General features: G+C 28.9%; 1 protein-coding gene across 1 annotated transcript in view; it reads right to left on the bottom strand.

Annotated features, from left to right (window-relative positions):
* The window catches only part of LOC111633735 (selenoprotein F-like), a 19,404-nt gene extending 8,943 nt beyond the window's left edge, over positions 1-10,461 (bottom strand). The window contains exon 1 of the mRNA XM_023378344.1: positions 10,362-10,461. Coding sequence (XP_023234112.1) covers positions 10,362-10,406 — 45 coding nt within the window. The 5' untranslated portion in view covers positions 10,407-10,461. The remainder of the gene's footprint in view (positions 1-10,361) is intronic.
* Positions 10,462-13,083: the final 2,622 nt, after the last annotated feature.

Genomic DNA, 13,083 nt, shown 5'->3' with positions numbered 1-13,083 from the left:
AAGCAGTAGAAAATCGATTTTTTATTATATTATTCACTAAATTGCAATTAAATTTCGTGAATTTAATATTTTAAAATCACCGTTTATTTGTATTTTATCAACAATGCCTAATATTGTTGATATTATAAGATTTGGGTTATATTCAATAAAATTTGTCGATGACGATGATGTTGATATAAAAGCAATTATATTATTTAAATGAATATAATTTCAGTAAATATTAAATAATACAAATTCATGGAGTATAAAGCTTGATATAAAGTTGCTTTAATAAACATTAATGTGATAATAATGCGCGCATCAAACAGGGCGTTGTTCTGTCGCGCTTTACATTTCCATTAGAATTTCATTAATTCAACGAACATTAAACTCTCGTGTGACAGCAACAATATAATCTTAGAATATTCTCTAATGGCCATTATGTTTAAAGCACGTTTAAACAATGTTAATATAGATCTAGCATTGTTATGTACTGTACTGTACAGTACAAGTCCAGATAGAGGGGAGTGCCAGCAGGACCACGTGGATTAAGCACACGATACAGACAGAGGGGCCAGCAGGATCACTTGGCTAGAGGGAAAGAGTGCCAGCAGGATCATATAGCACAAGAACAGTACAAAGAAAATCCAAACTTCACTGTTATATAAAGAAACGTGATACAAAAGTGATAGGAATTAAGGAAACTTGGTCTAAAAGTCAGTTAAACAATGTAAAGATTTAAATTCTACCTTATTCAAATACTTTATCATTTACGAAATTTATAGGAATTGTTTAAAATAGAATTATATTTTTTTTCAATACATAAAATAATACGGTTAAGTTACTTTCTGAGCATCCTTCTTTTTCTACATCTTTCTTTCATTTTCTCGCATTTTCAGATAGGCTATAAATATGTAATAAGCAAATACATAAAAATATATTAATTTTTATTTGTTATTTTATTACAAATTTAAAAAAACCCTTTTATAATTATTTATAATTAATAAAACACGAATTTTAAAAATATTTTGACAAATGTACTGACTCTGCTTTTTATTCCTGGATAAACAAGATCATGATCAATGTACTGTACTGTACACAATCTCTAATGTAAAATTTACATTTATTATTTTTATTTTTAAGAAAAATTTGGAAGAAAAATACTCAAATTATTGCTCTCTTTTACAAATTACATTTAAATATTTAGCAATTAAAAAAAATTAATTTTAAAAGAATATAATAAACCTGTTAACTAGGTAAGTTAATTAGTGTATGAACAGTTTTATACAGTAAGTAAATAGACAATGTTTAATTTTTTTTAATTATAGTTTTAAAAAATTTTAAAATTTGATTGGAATAAACTAAAAATAACATCGGAGAATCCGTAAGAAGTAAGTAATTCTAGTGGAACAAATTTGATTCTTAACAACTTTATGCATTTATAAGATAATGAAGAAGGGGAAGGAAATGAAAAAGCAGAATTAGTAACAAATTACCTTCTAAAAAATGAATGAATAATTTTTCTTATCATTCAAGTGGAAACCATTTCAAAGTTAACTTAGTTTTTCTTTATGTATATTTGTATAATATCATAATATCATCCCTGAATGTTATTAAATGCTATTAACGTAAAGATTTTTAATAATTAAAAATGTTTGAAAGTTTTATTTAACAATAACTATAATTATTTTAAAGAAAAACCTTTTTTTAAAGAAATATTTAAATATTATGCATTGTTTCGATACTATTATTAATTAGAAATAAGTTTAAATTTAACTGAAAATAATTCAAAAATAATTTTGTCCTACATCCTTATAATGAAGTTGTTACTTTATATAATTACAGCTACTATGTAAACATTTCTCAACAAATATCGTTTAAATTTTTATACTTTCTAATTAACCTATGTGCTTAGTATCCTACTGGAATCTTCTTTCTCTTTCTTATTCTTATTTTTATCCCTTCACTCTTCCTTTCTTCAGCCTGGATCTTTAATTTTCATCCTAACTCTTCCTTTCTTCAACCTCGATCCTTGATTCTAATACTGTACTCATTCTCTTTCGTTCTTTAGCTCCTTAGTAAGCTCTATCCCCTAATAAGACTAATACAGTCAAACTCCCTTCTAAATAGCACCACTCTCTAAAAAGTGCCAATGAAGATCAAATCAAGAACACTTCAGTATCTGTTAATTAATATGAAATTTCGTATTAAAAAAGATTATTGTTTCCAAATCAGGTAATTTTTAAACTCCGAAACTTGAATTTGCATACAGACTCCATTGTTGTTTAAACACTTCGGTTTAACGCTACGCTCGACTTCGTACCAATTTTAGGAGCGCTAATCGAAGTTTGACTGTATTAGTAAAAATAATTAATTTTTATATTATCTTAAAAATTTTATCTTCAAGTTAAACTGAAAAGAAATAAATTTTCTAAATTATTTCTCATATAATAATTTAATAAAAAGATGTAATTAACAAGCTTTATCCAATCTCGCTTAAGAATTAATTCATGCTCAAGTGAAGAGTCGATTGCGAACATCCATCACAAGTGCATTAAACAAAGATTTAGACATTCTTAGTACACGTAAACATAAAGAAACACAAAGAAAAAACTAATTTATTTTTCACATAACTTGAATAAAAGTAATTTTAAACGAAAGTTATTGAAGTCTTGGATATATTTAAGCACTTTCTCCTGAAGCATTTCTCGTTTTATGGACTTATCGAAAATATTTAAATTTGCTTCATTATATTTTAAAAACACACTAAAAATAAATATAAAAATTGCAATTTTATTGCTTACTTTATATATAAATAATAAATGAGAAATTCCTTCTTTAAGTTTTCTCCTAAATTTAGAAACACAGAATAAGGTGTATTGAGGGAGAAGCAGAAGAGGCATGTCTCTGAAATCTTTAGACTTTAGAAGACATTAGAGATTTAGGAGGGTGACATTTTAGTCCAAAGACGACACCTGGGTATGTCACTAGTGGGAAACGATCTTCAAAGTTTGAGTTGAAACGGGTGCTTCCTGTTGTTAACAATGAGCTACATAGTTGAATCGGGATCCGTCATTCCACCTTTTCATTCACGAATCGATAATGTAGGCAATAGATTCTCAATAGCGTTACGCTATAATTTGATGTACTGGTCAGATATGAGAGGTGGAAGTAATGCTTCTGCTTCGTTCAGCAAGAGCATTACCATTTTTTATTGTGCTGTAAATGAGTTTCCAACACTCCAAACGAAGAAATTTCATAATATTTAAGTATAAATGTTAACTAAATTTTAAATATTTTATGGAGAAAATAACGATTTTATATGAAAAGCTTGATATATTGAAGACGAGCGATTCATAGCTTGTCATTTTCCTGAAATAATTCGAATATTTTTATATTATTTTGATGAAAAATCGAACGAAATTAAATTTATTTAAATGAAACATATAGATAATAAATTTTCATTGTGTTAGATTTATAAAAAAAACAATACAAAATATCAGTGTAATTCATGTCTTTAAAGTTGTTTACGTACAGTACTTCAGGGCTATCTTAAAAATTTAATTTTATCAGTTTACAATTTAATAATTTCAATTTCAATCTAATATTGTTATCTGTGTTGCAGTATGTCAAAATTTATTTTGTAGTCTTTTATATTTTTGTATAAAAATGGAGAAAAATAAACAATAAAACTTCTTGAAAACTAATAAAAATAAGAAATTTTTTGATGAAGAAAGCCCAAGAAACTTTAATGAAAACTATAAGGCTCCACTCCACTCCTAGAGTCATAAAAGTGTATGAATAAAAATAGATTTTTTAAACCTCTTAACAAAAGAAATTTTAGTTATATTACACTCGTATATAATTTTTGTTTTGTTTGATTTTAACATAAGAAAACTAAATTTTAAAGATATTACTGTGTGACGAAACTACCTGGACGAAACTACTCTGGAGCATTTCTATGTCTAGAGCTCCAACAAAATAATCCTGAACTTTTAAATTCTGAGATTCTAAGGATTAGAAGTTTTACATATTGGGCCCGAATTAAATGATCCTGAGGTTCTTCTACGCCCGAAGATCCAACCAAACGACCCTAGAGTTCCTCTAATATTGAGTTCAATTAAAAGATCCTGAGGTTCTTCTACGTTCGAAGATCCAACCGAATAACCCAAGAGTTCCTCCACATTTTGAGCTCATTCAAATGATCCCAAGATTCTGCTACGTCCGAAGATCCAATCAAACGACCCTAGAGTTCTTCTACATATTGGACTCAAACCAAATAACCCTGGAGGTCCCTCTATATTCTGAACCCAGCCAACTGGCTCTATCAGATTCTGCTTATAGTTATCGATATAACTTAAAAAAATAAACTTTTTTTTAATAAAATACAGTTTATTATTATAAGAGTAAAAACTGATAAGGAATCTGAACACATTTATTATCGGAATTAGAAATAAATAATTAAGTTAAGTTAAAGGAATATTAAAATAAATTATTGGCAATTTATATCTTTTTTCATTTAATACAATTATTTATTTTTTCTACCATTTTAATTAAATTTGAAACAATTAATTTTTTTCACTTTTATCCTAGCAAACTCTTAAAGATATTTAAATTGAATAACATCCAGACACACATATCCCTTAGTTTTTGGTGAAGAAATTAAGAAAAAAAATCACTATAATATCGCCTACATTTCATTAATTTCCTCCTACTTATAAACTTTTATATTATAAAATAAATGAGGAATTTAATATAAATAACAAATTTATTGTAAATATTGGATAAGAAATGAAACAATAAATAAATAAATTAATTTTAAAATCGCATTTTAAAATTTAATAATGCGGCAGAATTAAGAGAAAAACTGCGAAAGATGAGGATGAAAACAATTCAATTAACTTGGATATTTTGCAATTCAAACAAATAAAGCTTTAAGTAATTCGTCTATTTAAAATTGAATATTAAAAGAAGAATATTTGAGAAATTTCTAAACGAAATTTCAATAATATTCTATTTTTGTATAAGCTTATCATGCACGAGCTTCAAGTGATGCTACAAGATCAACTTGCAGCATCACTTGAAGCTCGAGCATGATCGTTGGATAAATATCGATTCAAGCAAAAATTACACCTTATTTCTAAGCAAATTATTTAATTTTTAATTAATATTTCTGTCCTACAAAGTAAGAAATTAATGCAATTTTCTTATTTAGAAGATAATTCGAATTATCTCTTATAATTCGCCTATATTAATTTGTATACTAAACTAGGAAGTCGCTTGGTAAAATTATACTTTACCTTAAAATAAAATAAAATTAGTAGTATTTTTATAATGGCGATCCCGGCATCAATAAAGTGCCAAGTTGCCACACAAGGGGACTTTACTTCCCCAGGGTATAGGCAGAGCTGAGTTAATTATCTAAATTGAGGCAGGATGGTAAATAAGCCAGAGCTGCCAACTGAAGTATCGCCAAGTCTCTCTGTTTAATCACGTGATCGCTGAATTGTTGCTGGCCAGGAACCATAGCAACCGGTGTGACGTCATTGAACTATAGAAAAGGGGGGAGTTAGTTTTGTTTGTTGACATTATAAAGGAGCTTTAATCCCGATAGCGCAGATGAAAGACGGTAGAACACCTTCTTATGTTTGTCGTAAAAATTACCTGTTTGTTTATCTTAAATTTGATGAGAAATAATTGTTTATTTTTTAAATTGTTTCAATTCGAAAAATACTTTAAATTCTCTATTTTAAAAAGTAAAAAAAAAAAATATATATATATATATATATAATGTAGTTGCGTGGACTTGGTTAAAAGGTTTTGCAACTTAATCCTCGTTCGTGTGTCTTGTAAACTTAAGCAGTGTAGAGTTTTAGTCACAGTGTTGTAAGCTTAATTTGATTAGTATAATGACAACGATTGGAGTTCTACTGCTTATACAGACCACACTCATTAGGTTTGTGACCCATTAGTGGGTAATGGGAGATTCATTAATTTTTGTATAAAGTCGAAACTGTCCTCTCCCTTTCACAGAAACTTTTAAATATCATATTTTAATTTAATTAATTAAGATTTATCATGGGCTCTAAATATTCTATATCATAATTTCTTAAATATAGAAAATTCAGTTTGTTTATTTTATAGATTTAATTATGTATATTGTAATTAAAAATTCGTTATCAAGTTATAATTCTGTAAAGATGAGAGATAAATTGTCTTTAAAATAAAATATATATTTTATAAGTGAAATTTATTTATAAACTATAAATTTTTCGTATATAAATGTATTAAATTAATAAATGATAATATATTTATACAGTCGAACCTCCAAAAACGGCCACGTCTAACAGCGACCAATTTTTTCAGAAACATTTTTTTTAAACGAAAATGAATACAAAATAACCTCCCAAAGACGGTCATTTCTTACGTCCCCTTTTGTGTCCGTTGTTCGGAGGTTTTTACGATCCCTCCAGTGTTCGTTACTCAAAAAAATTTCCCGAATTTATTCACATAAATGCCTTTTCCTCCTCGTTAAGTGAATAAAATCAAAATCTATTTTTATAAATTAAAACTTAAGTGACTATTTTCAAAATGAAATCTCTATTATAAAAATTGTTTATTAATTTATTTAATTAAAAAAATTATAAGTGGAAAAGAAGATTTTATATCTAAAAATACTCGCATCCTGTTCAATGTTTACCTTTATTTCTGAGATTAAAACTGTATAATAATTAAAAGATGACATGTGACAGTTTGTTTGTATATTATCAAGAAGGGGTATAAATGATTGTAGACAAAGAAAATTTCCTTTATCTTCCTTTCTCTCACGGTTAATCGAAAATATCATCCCACTAACATTTTCTAACATAAAAATAAAAGATAAGAGATCCGAGCAATCAATGTGTAGGCGGAAAAGTGGATGTTTGAGAACACACGATAGATTTGATGGCAAAAATCTTCAAATATTAACAAATGGTGGGCAAAATGTGGGCGTATTATCACGTATTGTATTACATTTTTGCCACAAGTTGATTGGTAAACGGCGTGACAGGTTAACAGTGGAACACACGAAATTTCCTCTACGTAAAATAAATTTTAAAAAAAAGGAAAATTATATCTTAAATATAATTTATTTTTCGCTTAAAAATATGGGAATAATTAAACGAGCTTTAATTTAAATAAATAAATTATAAATTAGTTAATTTTATCGATTAAAATTAGCACTAAAGATGATAGATGATGGATGATTGACGTGTTCTTCAATGGGAGAAAACTAAATTTTTTTTTAATGTTTCGACTTAAAATAAATTAAAGAAAAATAAAACTCTTAATTTTTTTCTAAAATATCTGCAAGAAAATATCGTTTTATTCGTATAAAATAGTTAATTTATGTAGCGGAAGTTCACAATAGGGCCTCATCATCTCGAGGGGCCTCAAAACTTACGTAATAAGCATCTAAAACTTTAGTAAAGGTTTAAAAAGCTTATACTATAAAGAAAAAACTTGTTATTTTTTAAGATTTAATTGTGTTTTTTAGTACAAAAAGGGGAAATAAAGGGCCTTACAACAAAATTGGTTTACAACAGAATCGCCTAGGGCCTGAAAAGAACGTAATTTGCTACTGAATTTATTGATTAAAAAATTACACTAAAGACGCGTTGATGATTTTTATTCAATGAAAAGGAACTGTAAAATATAGTTTTTTAAAATTCGATTTAAAATAAATTAAAGAGAAATGAAAATTTTATTTATTTGGAAAATATTTACACTAAAGACGCGTTGATGATTTTTATTCAATGAAAAGGAACTTGAAAATATAGTTTTTTAAAATTTATTTTTCATATATACAGTCAAAACTCAGTTTTTGAATGGCTCATTTTTAGAACAAATTGGTTCACAAACAGAATTTCGAACTCATAATTAAACCGGTTACCAAACAAGTTACTTGGCAAGAGCTGGCCACAGATTATGAAGAGAAAGAGGGTCGACACTCTACACCTCCTATACTACAGAAAATTGAACAACAAGACCACTGATTCAGAAGTTAATGGCATTGAGATTGCCTTGTCATTAGACATCATGACACTTGATGTTGCTATTGTATTTAAATTAGATTTCAACATGCATGTGGGAAAGATACCACTACCATTTTTTAGTATGTGCTGTAGTTGAATTTAAATCAAATTAATTAATAAAACCGGCACTAACTGATATTTATGTAATATAAATGGCATTCAAGAATTCATGTTTAAAGGTGCTTAAGTCAAATTAAATATAAAAAAAAATTATTCATATAATATATATATTATTAATATAAAATTGCATTTGTAGATATTTTTATGCATCAAATACAGCTAAAAAGGTAAAAAGGCTTTGTTTTGGAGAATCAGAATGGATTACATTGTTTCTTATGAGCAAATTTGTTATGGTTTTACAACAAATCAATTTTAGAACAACTTTTAGGATTGAAATATGTTCAAACACCAATGTTTCACTGTATTATGCAATTTTGACTAATGGGAAGTGGTTATACTGCCATTTTGTATTTAATAATTATGTTTTTCATCTATATATTTTTTAATTTTGCAACTTTAAACTTTATTTTAGATTGTATAAAGTTACAAAAAAAAACACATCTTTCAATATGAAATAAATAAGAAATAAAAAATATCCTCATGATTATCATCATTTATAATAGTATCTGTACTAAATGTTACAGAAAATTATGTATTTTATATATTTAAATCCATTTGAATTATCTATTAATTTAAATCATCCATGGTAACAGTGTTCCATTCAGAATTCAGTTTTTAAAGCATCTTAATACATATATGAGAATCTGAACTTTAACAAAAANCCCCAGCATACGAAATTTTCAGGATACGACATGAAATTCGAACATATTTTTGCTCCACGATACGAACAAAAACTCACCATACGACGTTACATTAGTTCGCAGCGCCATTTTTTATTCACTTCTGTTCATTGGTCTCAGTCCGCGTGTTTGCTTCGTCGTGGAAGGATCTCGCTCGATAAAAGAAATCTCGAGGTATTATCAGAAAGTGACTGATTTTATTGAGAAGAAACATCCCGGAAAGGTTCACACTGGCCGTATTGCTGGTCAGAGTAATGACATTTGCCTAAGTCATTTTAGAAACATTTTAAAAAGTAGGCAAAGCCAAATCTCTTTGGATAGATATTTTACCAAGCGACCTGTATCCAGTGAAAGTGCTGGTGGAAGTAAAGAAAAGAAAGCAAAAAGCAGTGAATAAAATATTTAAAACAAATATATAAAACAGAAAAGATAAAAAAAAATTAGTGTTAAGTTATTTTTAAGTTATTCTTACATTATGTTATGTAAGTTAAGTTTTAGTATCATTTTCCTTCTCCCTCTCTTCTGCCACTAGTTTACACCTCCATTGTTGTCTATCCTCAAAGGTAAAGTGCAAATAAAACTACATTTTTTTATCATTTATTATTCTATTATGTTTATTTATATATTTAGCAACTACAAAACGCATTTTTCAGTGTTTTCCTTACTATACTTTTTTTAATGTACTACTTAGCTTTAATTTGAGTGTGTTTTGGTGTTGGAACGAATTATTTTGTTTTACATGTAATCGTATGGGGAAAAATGACTCACCTTACGACATTTTCATGATACGATCTCAGTTTCGGAACGGATTAATTTCGTATCCTGAGGTACCACTGTATCAGCAAATTTGTCTCTTCCTTTCTAATACTTCAACTAAACTAGGATGACCGGATGCCCGATTTTGCCCATTTTTAATATTCGACTGTAAAATCAATCTTCAATCAGTTTTAGATGCCATTTTCATCAATTCTGAAACGTGTTCCCAGTTGGATCTTAATCATGCTTAATTAATTAGTTGGACTATCATTTATGTTCTAGAACATAAGATTCATTATTGGGCATTCTAGAATTGATATAAACCATAATTATGTCAATGTGAATGTTATGACTCATCATCTTATTATAATTTCAACTGAATAATAAGATCAGGACTAGAAAACAAACACAATTTCATATTATATTTTTGTTTAAATAAGTATATGTCATTACTTTTTGATCTGGTTAATGCTTTTATGTAATTTAAATGTACATAAAGCATTGAGAGGGTCGATCCAAGGAAGCCACATCAACATTCCTCCTTAATTAATATTCACAGCAAGAACATAAATTATAATTAAAAATTCTCTACTTTGACCAAAATGTATAACTCTATGTGAAAATTGAATTTTAAGTTAATGTAAATACAGAATAAACTTCAAACATTTTCATTTTCTGTTAAGAATAATACGCACGTAATGTTTATAAAGTTGTATAAGCCTATAAAAAGAGTTATAAACGACATTCTCACCAAAGTTGCCCATAGAGGCAGCAACAACTCCGTCACGTCCACCATTTTCTACTGCTACTCGCAGCGACTCGTGAGTCATCACTACTTTTTTTTAAATAAATTTTTAAAGCTTTGAAATAAAAGAAATATATTTATTATTTCCTAAAATCGATTGAAATGTAATAAAATAATATAAAACGTAGACATTATAAACCTTTAATATTAAAAAAAAATTAAAAATTACGGAAGCGTGATTATGTATTGTACAGTACGTTGCCTTTTTTTTATTTCTTTTTTTCAATTTTCTCTTTCCGCCTCGGACACTAACAAGGCCTTTTAAATAATAATTGTCGTGAGTTTGGCCGAGCCCGCAATGGATGGCAGGATGTTGAGGAACGAGACCCCACACACCATTCCTAAAAATTTCCCGGTTTTTTCGGTTAAATTCTACTGAATATGACATTTTTTCATTCCCGAAATTAAAGTCATTTTTTAAAATTTCTGTAAAATATTTTAAAGTGAAAACTGTAACAAAAATAAAGCTACTAATAAATAGTTTTATAGTTATACATTTTAGCATGAAAGAAATTGTATGGGATTCCTCAGAAAACATGTACAGTAATTTACATTGTTTTTGAATGCTGCCAATTTACGTGTAAATCAGGTAAGCCAAGCTTCAACACTTGCAAAATGTACGTTTAAAATTACACAAGGAGAGTAATGACTGAGAAGGCACAAAGAAATTATTACATATTGGTAAAATTCTGTAGTATTTGCAAATTTTGATAGCGCGTTTGCAAGAAGGTATAAGAAGGCTCCAAGGGGATGCACCCGATCTCTCCTGACAGATTTCAATAAAATACAGTAATACCTTCATATATACTAATGATTGTGTGTAAATAGAGCAGTGGAAAGATGCTTAAAATAGGAATGTATTCCATAATCTCAAATACAGTATTTTTTATTCTTACAGAGTTATTAAGGTAGAAAACAATTCTTTTAGAAAATAGATTTTTTTAAAACTTACGTCTATATGAGATTAATTACATCAAAAACATTTTTTTTGGTTATCAGTATCATTCATTTCCATACAGTTAATTATCTAAAATACTTTCAATGGCGTTAAAGTGGATTCGCGTAAATGGCACGACTATACTGGAAATTTGCAGAGAAAAAAAAATGAATTTTCTTTTTTGCAAATATTGAATTTCATTAATTAAAATTAGTACTTCTAACAAACTTGCTTATTAATCTATATTTTATACAATATAACAATAATGCATTTTACAATTATATTGAAGTCTGCTAAAGAATACCCTCGGGATTGTGATCTTGTTACTGAACTTCGGATAATGGAGCATGACGCTGCAAAGTATATTCTCTTTAATTTTTTATGCCTTAGGAGCTTTAGATAACTTATAATGCATTTGAAAATCTTAAAATCTGTCACATAATTGTACTGTACATACTATCGGTTTCTATTCTTACATTATCAGTAGCGGATCCAGAACAGTACAAATGGGAACTCAAATATTTGAATTATTATAAGCCGACGACGAATACACGTACACGACGAATGTATTGCGATGGTCCGATAAATCAAATTTTCCGTTGTGTTTTTAAAAAATCATGATGGCAAATTTGTACAGTACATGTGATCTGAGCTGTTTTTTCATATATAGCAGTTTTTTAAATATTTAATTGCTTCTCTTATGTGTGCACAATTTAAAAAAAAAACCTATTCTGTATTAGAAATCTGACCAATGAAAAGGTTAACCAGTTTCTATACCATAACATAGGTGCACTGTCGAAGTGTGCCCACGTACCCGAATAGACACCGAAAATTCTGCAACATTTTTGGAATGAAAGTTGAGTATGCAATTTGCCATCTCTGTGCTCCCTTATAGACTTTTGCTCTAAAAACGCCACCAAGTTACCATTTAAACAGACTGCTCTATAGGGGCGGACTGGCCACGTGGAAAATTCCACATGGGCCGTATACAATTTGGGCTTTTTTTTCTAAATATGTACATAAAGTACCATTTGGTTAAGTTTAATTTTAAAAAATTCATTTATTTTTTTTTTGTTAAATAAGGTAAATTTCAATTTTTAGATATAATATAGGCAGAGCCGGCCCTACCATAGGGCGAATGGAGCAGCCGCTCCAGGCGCTAAGTTCTAGGGCCGCCTCAGTGGTAAAAAAATTAAAGAAAAAATATATTTTTTCACTTTTCGATATTTTAATTGCAAGCGTGTGGCCAGTATGTAAATGGCCATATCTGTTGAGACGCTCGTAATTCGAGTGCGAGGGCGAGGTTCCACTCCTGGGCGCCATAATTGGATCTTGCTCCATCCTAAAACTTGCCTCGGGCCGGCACTGAATATAGGTATAAGTGTAGGCAGTGCCGTAACTAGCCATTCCTGTGCCCTGTGCAAGAACTTGCATTTAGGCCCCTTAATTAATTAGGTTTTGGAAAATAATAAAACAAAACACGTGCATTTTGGGACCCTCTTCCAAATGGGCCCTGTGTGGGTACACCTGCCTAGTTACGGCACTGTGTGTAGGCCTGTATCATTTTACCCGGTCCTACCCGTATCCGAAGTTAAATTAGTTTGGCCGATCTGAGTCAAACACTACATTAGCCCGATTCAGCCCAAACAGAAAGCATCCTAGGAGAAAAATAATCAAAACTACCTTCTAGTGCTCTAGTATACTGTGCTTTGTTAACAGGAGTCCAATTAC

Source organism: Centruroides sculpturatus, unplaced genomic scaffold (assembly GCF_000671375.1).
Source record: "Centruroides sculpturatus isolate CEXI.00-Female unplaced genomic scaffold, Cexi_2.0 scaffold732, whole genome shotgun sequence".
Classification (NCBI taxonomy): Eukaryota; Metazoa; Arthropoda; class Arachnida; order Scorpiones; family Buthidae; genus Centruroides; species Centruroides sculpturatus.
Note: the sequence above shows the minus strand (reverse complement) of the source record. Positions and strands in the feature narration are given on the sequence as shown.